General features: G+C 28.0%; 1 protein-coding gene and 1 pseudogene across 1 annotated transcript; one reads left to right on the forward strand and one right to left on the reverse strand.

The window, feature by feature from the left end:
* Nucleotides 1-1,497: 1,497 nt before the first annotated feature.
* LOC136092046 (caspase-7-like) lies at nucleotides 1,498-3,146 on the reverse strand (annotated as a pseudogene).
* Nucleotides 3,147-15,535: 12,389 nt separating this feature from the next.
* LOC136092047 (uncharacterized) lies at nucleotides 15,536-16,376 on the forward strand. The gene is made up of 3 exons (XM_065819765.1): nucleotides 15,536-15,849; nucleotides 15,995-16,124; nucleotides 16,172-16,376. The coding sequence occupies exons 1-3, from the start codon at nucleotides 15,579-15,581 to the stop codon at nucleotides 16,374-16,376; spliced, it is 606 nt and encodes a 201-aa protein (XP_065675837.1). The 5' UTR covers nucleotides 15,536-15,578.
* The last annotated feature ends 3,207 nt before the right edge of the window (nucleotides 16,377-19,583 follow it).

The following is a 19,583-nucleotide window of genomic DNA, read 5'->3' on the forward strand; positions in this document are numbered from 1 at the left end:
CAAGTAAAGATTAATTCCCCCTCCCCTTAATTTAATAGGACCGAAAACTTTACATGGTCATAAAATCTTATCACTGAATAATTCAAAAATAAAATTTGAAATCTGTCGATGAATACATAACTAGTTTATATTTATGAAAAAACAAATAATTCAACTAATTGCCCTCACGTTTAGGGTAAAGAACGGAAAAAAAGTTTTAGGGTTTTTTTTTCCATTCTTTTTTTTGTTTAAAAGTTGGTTATTTCAAACATTTAAAAACCTTCCTACGCCACTGCTGAGATTGATGTTCCCATCAATCTCATGGCGTAGAGGATCAATCCCAATCAATCAGTGGGTACACTGATTGATTGGGATTGATCCTCTACGCCACTACTGAGAATGATGTTCTACCCAGATACAACAAAATGAAATGTTAGTAAGTCTAATATTTTAGCTTCTGGTCCAGACATTTTTGCCACAGTCTTATAAAAGTCAAGACACGAATTAACTTTTATAACATAATTTTATAAATAGTTTTTGTCATTACTTTTATAATCATTAATTAATAATTAATTTAAAACATTTAAATCTTTAAATAAATAACTTTTTAAAGTTTCTCACTTGCAAAAGAGTTTACGTAAACATATAACAACTTTATAATATCATGCTTTATTCAAATATACAACATATGTTCTGCATATTTTGTATGATTTTTTTACAGAATGCAATATTATATTAGCCTAAAATATAATTATCTTTCAAGAAAGTGAGGTTTTGAAAAATGCTGCTAGGTTAATCAACAACAACAAAAGAAACTTACCATGGTATGTGGTACATTATAAGCTACCAAGATATAATTATTGCTATTAATATTTGCACTATTGGCTTTAAACTTTGCTTAAACCTGTAAAAAGCTATGACACCTCTCTTTTGTAAAATGTTGTATTTGTTAGTGAAAAAAATATCTTTTTCGCAGTGAAATACTCTTTTTTCAAAAATAATTATGTAGTTAAACTTAAAAGTAGTTTTGGATTATCTAATTTTAATTACTACATTACAAATGGTTAAAATAAACTTGTGTAAGTTTCGCATAGTTAAAAGCAGCTTTACGCGAATGCTACAAAAAGTTTGCGAGTATCAAATAATTACAAAATAAATAATTACGTAAGTTGTCCATGTAATGTTGTGAATAAACGCCCTGATTTCACATAAGTTGTGCACGTAATGTTGTTAATAAGCACCTTGATTTCTACGTAAGTTTAATAAAAACCTCAAATTTAAATTTCAGTGATATATTTCAATTTTTTACAAAATATAATAAACAAGACCTTTTTGTAAATATTTTGTAAAATTATCTATCTTATAAGGGTTCCATAGGTCCACGAATTGGTGGTAAAAATAATTCTTATCGCAATTGAGAGGTTATTAATCGGATTTGCTTTTTTATTATATTTTGTTACATCTCCAGTATTTGACATTTTTTCGCTCACTACTTCGTTCGCTCACTACTTCGTTCAGCTAATAAACCAAAAATATTTTTGGTTTATTTGCTGAACCTTTAGTGCAAAAAATATTTGCTATTTCTCTTATACTTAAAGATTCGTTAGTGCAAAAGATTTTCCCCTCTTTTCCATGTGTTAGTACTGCCACCACACAGCAACTCATTTTAGATTAATCTTTATTTGCTGCCTGCTTCAGTATGTTTAATACATCAGTTGACTTGGGATTATCAAATTTATCTATTTTAAAACCTAACTTTAGGAAAAGATCACATAAACTCTCTGCTTCATCATCTGTATCTAATCTAGGGTATTTACGCATACCAGAAGATTCCATAACGTCTTTTACATTTATTATTGTTAAAGTTCCTCTTGGAAAAGTGTTGCTACTATAAAAGTTACGAGAGGTAAACTTGAAATCAACCTTCGATAAATCAATTTTTGGCTCATTAGCAAAATATAGTTTGTGCGAAAATCGTATATCTTCTTCGTCATTCCTGATTAAAGCTGTCTCTTTTTTTCTAGTAATGTCTTCTGGCCTGTTTGGATTTGCATCAATAACATCTGAAGACTCAATGTTATTCAAATTGTCGTTGTTATTTGATTAACCATTTGTTTCCTTCTGTTATTTGATGTAATGTATCAAGTCTTAGAACATATAAAGAGTGAATTAGTTAATTAAGTGTAAAAGGTTTATGTTTTTGTTTACTAAAGAAATAATACATTAACTTAATTAGCATAGGTAGTAAGGTATAATTAATTTTATCCATTCAGCTCCAAATAATATTTTCTAGTTTTTTTGTTTTAAGTGCAATACAATAAAATAAGTTAGTTAATTAAATTATATTTATAGGTAATAAAATTTATAAAGTTTATAAAATATTTTTTTTACTATTCTCAGCTAGACTTATATTCATCGATAAATTTTAAGTTTCATTTCAACCATTTAGCGTTCTAAAAGTATGACTATAATTTATAACCCCCTCAAATTGAAAGGTTCAAAAATTTTAAATGGCCAGAACTTATAAACAACTTAAAACTTACGTGAAACAATTGTTTCACATAAGTATAAACATGTAAATCATTGGGGTTTACTCCATGTCGGGAAGTTATCTCAAAAGTCAAAAAATTCTGGTACCGCCCCCTGTTTTTAATCATCTTAATGTGAATGAAGAATAATTCATAGTAAATAATATATTAATAATATATTTTTTTATAAAAAACTTGCTTAAAATATGCAAAATACAAGACATTTAAATATTTAAAAGTTAAAATGTTGACATATTTAACTTTTAATTATGTAAAATTTACTATTTTTGCAATTTTTATCGTAAGCATAGATTTTTAATTTTAAAATTCTATTCTTCTGATATATAATACATGCATAATAATTCATAATAATACATAGTAATAAACAATACATGCAAAAATATTATTTTATAAATAAAATTTTCTTACAAACCGATACGATAGCGTGGCCGAGTGGATTCCGCTTCAGACTAGTAAACCAAGGGTTCCAGGTTTCAGTAAATTATTTTTTTAAATAATTCACAAAGGTTGTTTTTTTGTTGCTGCACACTTTTGTGCGCAAACTAAATAAAGTTCTATACTTGGATCATTTAAAGTCAAAGCAAAGATCACGCACTGCACATAGACTGTTACATCCATAACAGTCCGTTAACAGGCTGTAACAACTCCGTTAACGGAGTGTACACATCGGCTATGTAAGATTTAGGCATCGTTGATGACAATCAATATGTAGATACATCAACTGAAGGTTTTAATTTGGTCAGATATTCTTTTATTTAAAAGATAGTCTGCTCTAGATTTGAAACTAAAAAAAAAAAAAAAATGCTGCGTCACAAAATCGAGACCAATCGTAACAAATCGTCACAAATCGCTTACTCCCACCTCTTTCCCTAAAGCGTGACGTAATTTATGGACAATCCCTTATAAAACAAAACAAAAAAAGAAAATAATCTAATCAGCCGTGGTTCAATGTTTTAAACATTGGACAGAGCGTAAAGTGTAAAGGAAGAAAGTTAGAGATTTTTATATGTATTTGACTTTTTTTATTTTTTATTTTTTGACCATTGCTATGGAGAATGAAAGGTTAGTTATTATGGGAATGCTATGGGAATTCAATGTGACACTATTTTAAAGTACTTTAAAGAAATTTTCAGATGCTTCCAAGAAAATATTGAAAGCTTAGAAAGTGATGTTGAAGACCTTAAGCGTGGCCTAAATTTTAAAGGTGATCAACTTGAGACAAAGATAATCAATATTGACAAAAAAATGGACAAAATTAAAACTTCCTTAATTGGAATAAAATCTTTTCAAGGAAAATTAGTCAGCGAATCGACCGAGAATAAAATAAAAACAGTAGACTTGGAAGATCGCAACCGCCATAACAATTTGCGAATTGTGGGTGTTGAAGAGGAACCCAATGAGACATGTTTTATTAAAACCAAAAACTGTTAAGTAAGAGGACCTTCAAATAAATGAACGAATAATCATAGAAAAAACACATCGGGTTGGAAAATTTGAAAACAAGTCGAGGACAATTATTTGCAAATTATTAAACTGGCAGGAAAAAGAAAACATTCGGGCTACGGCACGAAATCTAAAGAGAAAAATATCTTCGTTAATGAAGACTTTAGTCAAGAAACTATGAGAATCCACAAAGAATTATTTTCACAAGCAAGAATGCATAGAAGTCAATGAAAATATGTGGAGTTTATACACGGCATTTCTCTTGCAACTGCCTGGTCATAAGAGAAATTCCGACTATAAGCAATGCGATGACAAACAAAGAAAACTGAAAACAAATTTATTTGTCTTTTTTTATGTTTTATTTTACTTGTCGAATTTGATTAAAAATTATCAAACGATCTAATAAAAAATGAGTTCAACTTACAAAAATAATATAACAATTTATATTGAAAACTCAGAGTCTCCAATTTTAAACTCTTTGAGAAATAATAAAAATGAATATAGTTTTCGGACTGAAATAAATATAAGTTGTCTCAACAACTCATACTATAAACCTGACGAGTTAAATGGAGAAAAAAAACAATAAAGTTTTTAAGCAGAGCCTACTCGTGAATATTTCTTAGTGTGTACAAAAATTGCCGCCCTTAATAATGACGAAACTATATTAGAACGACATCTTTTTTTGGCAATTTTTCATTTACCGTTGATCTTAAAATTTGCCGCCTGTATGCTTTGCACATTTCGCACTTTCCACTAGCCGGCACTAATCTTAAGTATTAACATAAGATCAATGAATAAAAACTTTGAAGCGTTTAAACAATTTTATTACTTTACATAAACTATCTTTTTGATGTTATAGGTATCTCAGATACTTAGGAAGATGCAAAACTGTGTTGGTCAGAAAGTTCTTTCTTCAATTTATCATCGTATAAAATAAATAAAGTCAACGACGTGTTGGAAGAATGGGAGGCGGCGTTGCATTCTATATTCTTGATAAGTTTGTATTTAAAGCAAAAAAGACTTTTTGTAAAGCAAACAAACAAATTCCAACTTTAAGTAGTGAAATTCAAAATAAAACTGGTAAGCCTTTTTTAATCTCGTTGCTTTATCGACCGTCGTGCGGTGAGCAAATTTACTTTCATATTAGCCTTAAAACAATTATATGACAAATGAGCATTCATAACAAGTTTTTTTTGTTTTTAAATCATTTTGAATCAGGTATCTTTATTACAAATTTTTCTGATCATTTTTCAATCTATCATATTGCGCACAGCGTTTTACCTAACGACGGCAATAAAAAAATATTTGTTACTGTAAGAAATCTTTGTTTTAAAAGCCTAGATAAACTTAAAAGAAGCTGACGAAGAGCTATGGGATAAAGCCTATTCCACAGGCCCCAATAGCGCGTTTGACAATTTTTCGGATACTTTTCAAAATGTGTATGAAAATGTCTGACCAAAATTAACCACTGAAATAAAAAAAACAACTTGAAAACCCATGTATAACAGATAATTTGATAAAATTATCAAAAAGAAAACAAAGACTTTATATAAATTTTCTAAAATCTAAAATGGAAAATGACGAAAATGCGTATAAAACATATAAAAAGTTTTTTCAAAGTAACATGAAACATGCTAAAACTCTGACGTAAAAATTTTGTTCGAAACAATGAACACTGAACTTGAAAGCTTTAACCATTGGTTTATAGCTTTTAAGTTATCATTAAGTTGTGAAAAAACAAGTTTTACTCTCTTCCATAAAATAAGACAATCAGCTGATCATCCGTAAAAGTTGCCAAACATGTCAATCAATAAAAAAGAAATAAATCGAGTAAATCATACAATGTTTTTGGGAGTAATATTTGACAAGAATCAAGGAAAAAACATTTTAGCCTTATTGAAACAAAATCTTCTGCTATTAGTGTGTCATAAAAATCTAGGGCCTTTCTTGATTTTAAATCACGCAAAATGCTTTTTTTCAGTCTTGCTCATTGTCATTTCTCCTACGCTAATATTATTTGAGCTAAGACACACCACACTAAATTAATAAGATTACAGAGCATACAAAACTTTGCATGTAAAGCAGTTAACTATGTAAAGAGATTATAAAACCCCTCCCCTGTAATGAAACTCATGAATATCCTAAGTATATCAAAGCTTAATTCGCTTTAAATATTAATATTTATGTATAAATATAAGATTAACTTACGTCCAAAAGTATTTCCTGATATTTTTACATCGGTATTTTCACCAAAATATTGTATTTTTGTCAAACACCAACCATGACTATCACTTGAGCATATTTCAAAATTCTCAATTATTAGCCAAGGCATGTCATTATGGAACCATTTGTAAAATGACAATATTAAAAGTTTGAAAAGCATTTTCTCTTTTAAACAACAAATGAAATTGCATCTCCCTAATTTTTGACCTATATGTAAGTATGTTTGTATATGTTTATGTGTTTATGTGTATGTGTATATATGTGTATGTATGCTTATATGAGTTTTAAACGAATATTCTTCACGTTTTCAGAACAAATATTTCATTGTAAACTTACTAAAGCCATACGGGCTCTAAATGTTATTGTAAATGGGCTCAATGAAAAGATTGTGGTGACAACAGTCATCCATATCTTCTTTGAGCCCCTGTTTGCTTTATATATATATTCTTTGTGTAACTTAAAAGTTTTACTGTAATTTTTATTTTTAATATGAACAACGAAATATATTAAAAAACAAAAAAACAAAAACAAAAAAAACAAAAACAAAAAAAAACAAAAAAAAAAACACAAATGGTTAGAAACACCACAGACTTCAGATTCAAAAGTACGATATTCAATTAATGTTAAAAATCCTTGTTTGAAAACTATCAACTTTGATGACAATATTCAAAATCATTTGTTTAAATGGGCAAAAGAAATAAAATTAAATTATTATTATATGTATTAATAAATGTCTGATCGAATAACCTCAGGGTCATCTATAAAGTATGACACGCTAAATTTAACTTTAAAATTGAAGTATAGAGATCAAAAATAGAAGATCATTATCTCACTAACACAGAGATATTGATCATTAAGTGCTGTATTACTGTATCTCCGACTTTTTATAAAATAGGGTCTTCCAAACAAGTGTGGAAAAGTGAAATCACTATCATTATGTATAATTACCTTTATGATATTTTATATTAATAAATCATTATCATTATGTATAAATAGCTTTATTATTGATATTATTATTATTGTTATTACTATTATTGTTATTATTGTTATTATTATTGTTGTTATTATTTTTGTTATTATTGCTATTATTATTATTATTTCACAAATCTATTGCGATTAGCGTCACCTAGTATGTATAGTACACTTAGTACTTTACAAATAAAATCATTCAAACTAATCGTTAAAAAAATTACATTAATAAGCATAGCAACTAATAATTAATACGAATAATTTTTTAAATGTTGAAGACAGTTAAGTTGAGTATAATAAAAATTCAACATGTTTTGAAAGCACCGCAAAATAGTATTTAACCAGAAAATTCGCACCTCTTTTCTTACTAATGATACATGGCTAGAGCCGGCTTCGAACCACTGATCCCCATTCTGAAGGCAAAACTTTAACCACTACGGCTGCTTAATTTTATCTTAATCTATAATACTATTAAAAATTACACACCAAAATATTTTGAAACAAAATTTAATATTAATTAAACTGAAAATGACCAGCTATTCATAAATGAACCAAATGAAAATCAGAAACACCAGATATGTTGCACTTTTTTTAGAATTGCTAAAAATAACGGGACGTAACATTGCAAATAAACACAACCGCAAGAGATATTACTGCTAAATCCGCTCAGGTGAAATTAAACAAATTAAAATTAAAACTGTTTTAAATATTGCTTACCAAACTTAGAAGTAAAAATGTAAAAAAACTTAAAATGTTTTTACTCCTCAGCAACCTCAATAAAAAGCGAAAGGAAAGAACTTCGAGTAATGTTGGCTCAACAAGACCATACCATATGTATAACTGAATCCTGATTCGGTTATTATTGTAATGATGACTCATTACAGTAATAACAGAATCAATAAAAAGAGTGAAGGTGAAGTTTTTTTTACATAAAGAAAGATATTCTATTACTAGAAAACATTTTGGACAATTGAGAAACTCGAACCCGTGTGGTGTGAAATTAAACCAGAAGCAGAAAATATCCCCATCAGTTGAAACTAAAGATCACCGAATTTAAATCACCAAGCAAAGACTGGAATTCCACAACAATCACTACGCAACAAATTATCAAAATAAAAAAATAAAAATAACTCGTCAAAAATTAGCTTCAAAGTCATCATTAAATTTTTTTTATTTTTTTTACTGAATACAATCAAAAAGCAAGAGAATTAAAGAAGTTAGTAAAAAATTCTCGAATGAAAAATCTATTACCAAAAAAATAAACTTTAAACTACCACACAATTAGATAAACAAATAAAAATTTTACAGAAGTAAAACTTCATCATTAATCGAAACATAAATCTAACAAGAGACTTAACCATGGCTAACTGGATTTTATGCTTCATTTGTTTTCCTTGACTTTGCTAAAGAATTCAATAGAGCTTAAACTACTAATTGATAAAATAAAAAATATGCTTTTTTGACAAAAAATCTAAATGGCTACTCAGATTCGTCTAAAACACGCAACAAGCATCCATGCATGCATGCAACTCAGCTTCCTCTCAAACATGCAACAAATCTTTTGTAATTACGACGTATCCGAATAGCTTTAAGTAGGCAAGATATGTCAAATTGATGCGTCAAATAGAACTTTATGCAGAAGTCTGAAAATTCACTCACAAAAAGCGAAATAAAAAAATCTGAAAATGTTCAACGAGGAGCGGCAAAACCTGTACCAGATCTCAAGCACAAATCACATGAAGAATTTTTTTTAACCCTAAGAATAGAAAGTCTAGAAGCCAGAAGAATTAGTGCCAAACATACAATATTTAAAAAAAAAATTTAACATAAACAAAATTATGTAGCGTCCATTAACAAGTTTTATCATCAAATTTAAATGGTCCATCATTAAGTACTAGAGAAAAATAATTTCCTTCGAAAATTTCTTTAGCAAAAGAGAATTGTTACAATGGAACAAGCTACCTTATGGTTTAGTGGTTTCAAAAACAGTTTATGAAATTAAAAATAAATATGATAACTTAGCTTCATATGATAAATATGTTAACTAATAGCGTCAATCAAATAATTAACTAATATAGTATGATTGCAAAAATCTCTGTGAAGATTTTTATTAACTATGCTATGGAGAAATAATATTCATAATAAAACACAACAAGAACAACTCTCTGGAAGCAAATGAGCAGGCTCTCTTACACAATGCATCGTAAATTAATCAATATAGAAACTATAATATTATACATAATATACATTTATATTCATAAATATATATATATATATATATATATATATATATATATATATATATATATATATATATATATATATATATATATATATATATATATATATATATATATATATATATATATATATATATATATATATATATATATATATAAAAGATTATATAAAGTTTTATAGAATTAAGTTTTAGTTTAAAAGAGGCATTTAAAATCAGATAAATTAAAAATCCAGAAGCTTTGATTCATTATTAACCTGTTCTGTACTAGGTTTTTGTTTGTACTTACAATCTTAGGGAACCTTTTTCGACAAGAAAGATCCATGATATTGTATTGAATATGTAACTATATTTAATTTGCATATATAGACAACGGTACTAAAATAGAGCCCTGGGGAACCCTACAAGTTACGGCATATGGATATGTTTCTTTTTTCTTATATTTTATTAACTACTTTCTATTGGTCAAATAACTTTTGACTAAAAGTAAGATATTAATTTCTACTCTATAGTACTGAAGTACTTTTTATTAGTCTCTTGTAGTTAAAGATCAAAGATCAAATTTCAAAGCTTTTGACAGATCAAAAAAACTCCGAATGTAGGGTAAATAGTACTTAATGTGTTTGTTGTTTGAAGGACTACTTTAACTACTGCATGCTCAATTGAATCTTTTTTTGAAACCAAACTGTTATAAATACAATATATAGTTTTCTAATAATTGATTAAATAACCTGTTACACATTATTTTTTCAAGCAACTTTGAAAAATAGGGTAAAAAAGACTTAGGTCTATTGTTGTTAATAAATGAGTCATATTTGGTCTTACAAACCAGGGTAATTTGCGCAATTTTTAGTTTTTCTTCGATAATACCTGTTTTAAAGGAAAAATTAAAGATGTGAAAAGAGACGCTTTAATTTTATCATAAACTGATTTTATAACATTACGTTACTTTTATCAAATCTAGTGTCTTTGTTAGTTTTTTGACTATAAAAAGTGACACGCATTTTAACTAGATTTAGATTCCTCCATAACTTTCTCATACTTTTTTTAAATAAAACTTAAATTAATTTGAGTTCATAAAGAGTATTTGATATTCAGCATTAATAAAGAAACTATGTATTTTTTTAGCAGTAATTGATTTATTATGCTTTTTTTTGAAATTTTATTTTTTTTAGTGTTTGTCGCATATATGTTTTTGTCAAATATAAAGTTAATTACATTCTAATTTTTTTTTTTTTTTTTTTTTTTATATATTTCCATTGGGTTACATAGTGGGCATTGTTATAGATACATAGCTTAAATATAAATAAAAATACTTTTTTGTTAATTCTGTCTTACTTAAAAGACAATACAAATCTTGGATTGCTCTGAAGTGACTCTTTTACTTTATCATTTTTATTTAATACAATAAGGTAATTTGTTTTAATACAATGCCTAATACTTTTTTTGTTAAAACTCTCAATGTTACATGTGCATGTCAAAACATTTATCTATATTTAAACTTATTAAATGTTAATTAGGCAGAATGAATTTTTTATAAATCAGAGATATTATAACCCAGCTTTTTGTTCAATTAATAGATTTATTAAAAAAACAAAAATATGATAAAAAAGTCAATCTTATCATTTAATAAAAAAAAGCTTTTAAAAATGTGAAATAATTGTTAAAACTTGTCTTAATGTCTTAAGCATCTGAGTTTTGACATCCATTGATTTTTTGGCTAACGTTTACTCCATGCACCTTCCTTAACGGTAAACAACAAGTCTAGCGCAAGCAAATATTACTGAAAACTTGGCGATGCTTGAAATAGATGTTCGACCTTCATTTTTTTCTTTTATTAAAAGAAACACACTTTTGTCTTCAACCTTTAGTTTTAAATTTAGAGCATTTTTGAACTAGAAAATGTCCTTTATTATTTATTTTTTTTGTGAGAGAGAAATGTTTGATAGAAAAACACTGTTTGAAGCTCTTTTATTAATCTTTTTACAAAGTATATCTTATGTCAAAAGCACAATTGTTTGAACGGTTCAAATCGCCATATATAATATAGGGGAAAGGGGGCTAAATAGTACCCCCTAAGGAAAAAAATTAATAAAAATAAAAATAAATGTAGGAAAAAGTTTATTTTTAGATAGAAACAAGCATTGATGAAACTAAAACAAACAATCATGATTTCAAGATGTAAATATTAAAATAAAGTGCACACTAATAAAAACTAAAAATAAACAAGGTGGTACTAATTACCCACAAGAAGGTTCAAATAGTGCCAATAGTGAGGCTAATAAGTACTGAAGGGTATGAAGAAAAAAAAAGCTCAGCACTAATAATAAGTTATAAATAAAACAATAACTGGTTCATTCTACACTTGTAAAATATATTTATTGACATAATTCATATATATAACTATCATGTAACCCATTTTGAGACTCAGATGATGAGCATGCAACATGTACCCATGCTCCACAAATTAAACACTGGATCATATCCTCCTTAATGTCCTCATCACACATGAAGCAGTACCAACGCTGCCCTTTGTTAACTTTAGAGGTTGAGGTAATTAGTACCACAGGTACAATTTACCCCACCATCACAGGTACGATTTACCCGACTATGACTAAACATAGTTTTCTACTTCAGTGTTTTAATGGGCAAAGTGAATCGGAAAAAACGTATTTATTAATGAAGAAGAATGGATGGGCTAACACCATAAAAAAATATAAATAAGTTACGTATATCCACGCCTGCAACGTACGACTAGTAGGACAGTGTAATTATTACATCAAATAGTGTAAAAAAAGGGAAACAGACTTACCTCCTTTCTTTAACGTTCGATTATGCCATTTTTTGGTCAGTATACATATTTCATCTGCTGGTCTGATTTTATCGTGTTTCCGCCAATTTCAACGAATTAGAAAAAGAACAATGACGCTGGTACGAATTGCACAGCGGTACTAATTACCCCCCTTTCCCCTACAATATCTCAGTAAATATGCAATATCTCCGTAAACATATCAAAACCTTATAATTTAAGTACTAAATATTTAGACTCTTAAATGTTACCAAAAATTTTTTTTAATTTATATTAATTTTGTTGCCTTCATGATAATCATTTACAACATTATTTTTTAATTATGATGAGACCGGAGCAAGTACAAGGCAAAAGTTATTTCATTAACCCATGTTGAAATACATTTTGCAAGAAACAACGTATTTGTACATCGTTTCCTGCAAAACAAACATATAAATATAATTCCTTCACTTTGGTTAGGACAAAACAAATTGGTGACCTAATAATTCAACTAAAATTGAGGTCCAACAGATAGTAACTCAATAGCAGCTAAAACATCGAATTCATTCAAATTATCAAAGTTTATCATATTTTCTAGCTGCTAAATTTGCATGATCATCTAACACTTTATATACAAGTTTTTTATTTTGCAAAAAATTGGCTTTCAAAATTTAAAAAAGTAAAAAAGAATTGATACACTAAGAAATCAATTAAAAACACCCTCAATTTTGAAACACGTACTTTATAGAGGAAGTGAAATGAATTGAACTTACTAAAATGGCAATTTTCATAGCCACATATTTAAAAAAAGTATTATTTGTACATTATTAACTTCTCCTGATGTAGTAAAATAAATACATACGGTTTATGCGAAACATGAAACATTTTAAAGAAAGTATAAAACTTTTTTCAGAAAATATAAAACATTTTTTAAGAAAATATAAATCAAATTTTACGAAAATATAAAACATTTTTTAAGAAAATATAAAACAATTAATTAGCTAATTAAATGTTTCATATGTAAATATATGTTTTCTATGTAAATATAAAACATTGAATTACGTAATTACTCCATAAAACTTTGGATTTTATGAGGTTTATTCATAAGAAAGAACTATAAAAATAAAAAAAAATGGCGGCAGTTTGTTAGTTGGTATTTGTAAGTACGTTAAAAGAATAATTTTTTTAATTCTATTATCAAACTTTTTATCATACTTTAAAGTTTGGAATAAAAGATTTATATTTATATATATATATATAATATTTAGATTTTATTATGGTGAATAACGTTGGTTTAACTTTAAGTTTATTTTAAGTACAATGAAAAATAGAAAAGTTACTATATCCATGTTAAATAAATGCTTTTTTTATCCAGAGAAAGTTTTTTAAATGCGATACACATGCAATCATGTCTTACTATGCCTGTGATTAAAATATATTATTTAAGCTTTTATTTTGTTGTTTTAATCGATAAATCGAAATTGTTTTAATCGAAAGAAAAAAAAGGAACAATTATTACAAAAGATTTTGTTATAACCATAAGAAAGTCAATTCTTAAAGAAATGAAGTTAAAAGAAAGAAGTTGATATATCAGCTACTGCAACACGTTCTATTTCTGATAAAATCAGTAAAGGACTTAGCAATGACAAAATCACATCAGTAAAAAAAGAAAGACGCAGCTCTTATGACGAGACACTTAAATTTAAAAATCAATTGTTAATTGAGCATGATTCATCTCATACTTTAGCATCATTGAAAAAACATTCTCGTTGAAAGGAATATTAATGCATCTATATTAGGGTACTTACTTTTGAGGAAATTTTTGAATTTCAATAAACTACCCGTTGAAATTGACATTGGTGTTAAAACTAACTTCGGAAAAAAATTAGCCTGATCGGACCACTCTTGTGCCTCCCCCAGAGCCCATTTAATTAAAAAAATGGTCAAAATAACGCCAAAACAACTATGTTTGATAGGCTAAGGGGAGGTGATAATATAAAAATTTTTATCTGATTTTTTTTTAAAATACAGGTATTGATTTATATTTTTAAATAAAAAGTGTAATTAAGGCAGAATATAAATACTTTTGCTGTTTTATTGTGTTAAATAGTGTTAAAAATCGGAAAAAAATGAATTATTTTGCCGCGAGTTTTAAGAATGATGAAATACTTTGTTTTACACTTTAATTTTGTGTTTGATCAATTATTTTCTTTTCTCTATTAAATTTGTGAGACAATAACAATTTTATTCGTTTAGATTATAATAATTAAAAAAAATACTTATTACCCTATCGAATTTTATTCGTATTATTGTTGCTGAAATTTATAAACTTGCAGTATTCTTGATTTTACAGGTACGTTAACTGATTGTCTTTCTTTCTTTTTCTTTTTCTGAACATACAGTAAAATTTATTTTTGGAAGAACTATTTATTTATACATTTATCCATGTTTTACGACTTATGGTATTTTAGGTTTTATGATGAACATTAAAGAAACTGAAAACAGAGATGAAGAAAGAGAGCTAAGGTCAAGAAAAAAAGTTTTTTTCCTTATTGGAGAAGCTAATCCAGCTATATCAGGTGCTATATTGTAATTATTTTGATTGGTAATTATATACTTTTTATTTTGCATTAAAATGATGCATTGTATGCGTAATTTAATGCATACACGAGTACTTTATATAAAAAATGATAAGGCTATTGTTTATAATTAATATATTTTCCAAAAAAAAAGAAGCTTTTAGTATAAGTAATAAAATATTGAAGTATGTATATTATTAACATCAATAAATACATTTTTTATATTGTTAAGGTATGCAACTTCCAACAGGAATGGAAATATTGAAAAACTTTTACTACATCCAGTGGCGGATCAAGGGGGGCTAGGGGGGCTATAGCCCCGGGCCCCACAATCTTAGGGGCCCCGATTCAAAGTAAATAATTTTTTATTAACTCTGAAAATTAAATCTTTTATTAACTTAAAAGAGCCAAAGTTAAATTTACAAATTGTCTGAAAACAAAAGCACAAAAATAAAATAACTGTCAACAAAAACGTTGCATTATATTATTTTTCCGGTCTTTGACAACGATGGAGCGCAACTACTTCTAGAAAAAAAAAATTACTAGATTGGTAGCAGCGCCTTATAGCAATAATTGAATGTAACATTTGTACAAATTGCTACAAAAACAATTCCCTTTAGAAAATTATTAATGACTTGAATAATTATATTGTTATTGAAAATGCATTAACGATTGCAATTCTACAATTCTTTTGTACTTCCGCACAAAAGAGTTCTTGTGTGAATGCATTTAAGAGCTGAAGCGCTAAATTCGTGAAAGAGAAAAAAAGAACAGTTTAACACTTCTCAGGTTATACAGTTATAATTAAAATGCTAAGAAAACATGAAAGTGGAGCTTGTAAAAGAAAATTGAAGAAAGAGAGGGAGGAAATGGTAGCTAAACTTCCGAAAATGACAAATTTTTTTTCATCAAACCAAACTAATATGCAATTTCCACAAACTGTAAATAATAATATAAACAATGAAAGAAAAGATGAAAACAATAACACGGAAAATGAGGTAGCCTGCCAAGGTCCTTCAAATGAAATTCAAGAAGTTGAAAGTGTTGAATCTACAATGCATAACAATGAGCTTGACTCAGGTACTCCAATTTTTACTATCTTTAATGACACCTCTAACATCTGCTAAACAAACAATTTACTTTTTAGGCAGTTAATATTTTTATTCTATAAATTGTCACTTATTATTTTTTTATTAGGCTTATTTATCATGATTTTTTTTCCTAGATACCATTCTACGCGAAGACCCTGCTTTATGGCCATTACAATTAAAGGAAAATGAACGAATGAAGTATTTAAACAAGGGGTATGCTTTTTTTCAAAATAAAGACTCTAATTTTGAATCTTCGAAGCGGATGTTCAAAAACCAGTACAGATATTATTCGGTTAAATGTTTTCAAAAAGTGATGAATCTGAGACTGAAAACACATTGATTCTTCTGCATGTTTTAAAATGGATTGTTGAAACCGATATTATTGATGTATTTCCAAATGTTTATATAGCATATCGCTTGTTTCTAACTATTCCCATTACAAATTGCGAGGCTGAGAAATCATTCTTAAAAGAGTTAAGAACATGCACCGATCAACAATGGTCCATAGTCGTTTAATTAATATAGCAAGATTAACTATTGAGTCAAAATTATTAGAAACTTTGGATTTCAGCGATGTGATTGCAGAGTTTGCGGGGAAGAAAAGCAGAAAAAAATCAATTTTAAATCAAACTTAATTCAATAAAATAAATATAAAATTTGTATATAAATAAATATCAGTGATAGCGTTTTCAAGAAAATCTTTGTTTTACTCATTTTTGTCGTTGTTAATGGAACGGGCCTTCTACTTTTAAATAGCCCCGGGCCCCGAAAAGTCTTAATCTGCCACTGACTACATCAAATCTACACTGGAAAAAAATGTGAAAAAGTCATCAATACTATATTGCATGCCTAATACGATGAAAAAGAATCAATGTAAAAATGCAAGTGCATATTATCATTAGTTAAAGCTCCTTGGAATAAAGCTGGATTTCCAATAGTTTCTGACAAAACCCTTAGAAGGCATCTGACAAAACCCTTAGAAGTAGCTTAGGAAAAGAATACTACAGTTTTAAAAAGCATGAAAAGAGAGGATCAACTTCAGATTTAAAAAAACAAAATTACTTTATACAGAAGACAAAGAAAGTGTTCTCGATTAGTACACCAAATCTTAGACGTACCATAATGAACGACAAGATAAGATTAGGTAAAGACAATGCCGAAAATTGGAAGTTTTTAGATGATCAAGAAAGCGATAGAAAGTTTATTCTCGGAGCCGAGGATAAGAAATATAGTCAAATGTCTAGAGAGAGTATTAGAAAAAAAAAATGCAAAAGAAAGCACAACACTCTAGGAGTTACCGAAAACTTAGATCAGAAACCAATTTTAGATGAAAGCGATACAGAAATTTTGAATGATATAGACTTTGAACCTGGAGATTGGACAAGGAGAAAAGAAAAAGTAAAACCAATTACGTGCACAATTTCTAAAGATATTTACAGTAGTAGTGTTGCTCTTACAGCATCAATTAATGATATATCTCCTGCAGTTCTCTAGAAAGTTGTCACTTCTGTTGTTCTTAAATCTTGTGTGGAAGTAAACTTCATTGCATCATTTCAGCAGCCTCATCACATATGAAAAAGGTAAACTTAATAATAAGTAAACTAGCCAGAAATGACATTAAAGCTGCTTTAAAAGCCTCCAAATAACCACCTATTATTCATTTCGATTGTAAAATCTTATTTGAATTAAAAAAAGGCAAGCGATTCAAAAATGACAGATAAGCAGTTCTTTTAAATATTAATAGAGAGGTTTATCTTCTCGGAGTACCTTTCCTATGATCATCCTCAGGGGAAGATCAGTATAAAGGCGTAATGAATCTCCTTAAAGAATACGAAACCGAAAGAAACATTGGAGGGTTATGCTTTGATACAACTTCCAGTAATACTGGAACTAAAATAGGTTCCCTGTTTAGAATAGCAAACAATCTAGATATCTATCCATTATTTCTTGCTTGTAGAAACCACATATCAGAGCTAAAGATTGTTCACTTTTGTAATGTTGTGACACAAAGATAGACATCTGAACCAGAGAATGTTTTACTTAAAAAACTGAAAGACATATTTGAAAGTCCTGATTTTCATTATGATAAGAATGATGTTACACGATTTCATTGTGATAGTACAAAAGGAACTGTTATCGAATGTGCTGCAGTCGAGTCATTTAATGTTTGCAAAAAGTATATAAAAGTAAAAATATATTTAGAGGCGATAGAAAAGAACTTGCTGAACTGGTTGCTGCTTATTTGTCTTTTGAAGGTGTAAAAATTAGGGAACCAGGAGCTGTCCACCATGCAATGTTCCTTGAAAAAGACATATATTATCTAAAGTTGCATTTGCTTTTTAATCAGATTAAATTTGTTCAAGAAGATAAACTACTTTTAGAAAAAATAAATATCATGGCGGAATTCATAGTATGTTTTTATGCAAAATGGTATTTGCAATCTGACAAAGCTATCAAAGCACCATATCTTGATATTTTATCAATACATAAAATGCATCTATACAAAGATGTTTATGCCAAACCAGAGGCGATTGAAGCAGTATTGAAATCATTTTACAAACACTCCTGGTATCTTCATTCTACAATTGCACCTCTTCCTTTGTTGAATAAAGATATTTCTAATAAAGAAAAAAGTAAGATTGCTTCTGCTATGCTTCAATATGACATGCCAAACTCTGATTATTTTAAAATGAACAACAAATTGCTCATTGAAGTGGAAAACAAGATTAAGATTGAAAAGAGAGTTTATAATGATCCCCCAAGTTTATCATTACTAGTTGATCAATTCTCCTACTTGATTTTTGATAGAATTGGGTTGGATAAACAAAGGATTAGAGACTGGCCTACCCTCCCACCTCAATATTGGTGCACACAATCTAGTTTTAGAATCTTCAAAGATTTTTCTAAATCTCTAGTTGTCGTAAATGATCCTGCTGAAAGAGCAGTAGGAATAATGCAACAGTTTGTGTACAGATACAATAAAGAAGAGGAAATTCAGAACAGACTGCTAACTATTGACAAAGCTAGATTTGCTACAAAAAGGCTTGGAAAAAAGTCTTCAAGTTTAAAAAAAGTCTAAAAAGAGATTGCTTGACTCACTTTCTACAATCTCAAAAATGATTGAAAAATGGTAATAATTTATACAACAAACTTTATCATTATTTTAAATAATTATTTAATTAAAGATGAATCATCATTCATAAAATTCTTTTAATTGTATTATTTAATTATACTTATAATTCGCGGCAAAATAATTCATTTTTTCCCGATTTTTAACACTATTTAACACAATAGTATTAGTACAAACTGCAAAAGTATTCATATTCTGCCTTAATTACGTTTTTTATTTGAAAATATAAATCAATACCTGTATTATAAAAAAAATCAGTTAAAAAAACTGATATTATCACCTCCCTCTGGCCTATCGAACATAGTTGTTTTTGGCGTTTTTTTGACCATTTTTTTTTAATTAAATGGGCTCTGGGGGAGACACAAGAGTGGTCTTATCAGGCTAATTTTTTTCCAAAGTTAGTTTTAACACCAAAGTCCCATATTTTAGGGGTAGTTTATTGAAATTCAAAAATTTCCTCAAAAGCAAGTACCCTAATCTATATCAACGATATCTAAGTATTCGAAGTCGATGGAGTTCACTAGAAAACGACTTACATTAGTACCAAAAGAAAGGAACTCGCCGCAAAATGTTCATTTAAGACAATGTTTTTG

The sequence above is a fragment of the Hydra vulgaris genome, chromosome 15 (assembly GCF_038396675.1).
Source record: "Hydra vulgaris chromosome 15, alternate assembly HydraT2T_AEP".
In the NCBI taxonomy this organism is placed as follows: Eukaryota; Metazoa; Cnidaria; class Hydrozoa; order Anthoathecata; family Hydridae; genus Hydra; species Hydra vulgaris.

Coding starts and splice junctions, on each gene's coding strand:
- LOC136092047 (XM_065819765.1), top strand. CDS start 15,579: ATGCTAAGAAAACATGAAAGTGGAGCTTGTAAAAGAAAATTGAAGAAA. Junction 15,850..15,994: donor TAACAATGAGCTTGACTCAG/GTACTCCAATTT, acceptor TTTTTTTCCTAG/ATACCATTCTACGCGAAGAC. Junction 16,125..16,171: donor TTTGAATCTTCGAAGCGGAT/GTTCAAAAACCA, acceptor GTTTTCAAAAAG/TGATGAATCTGAGACTGAAA.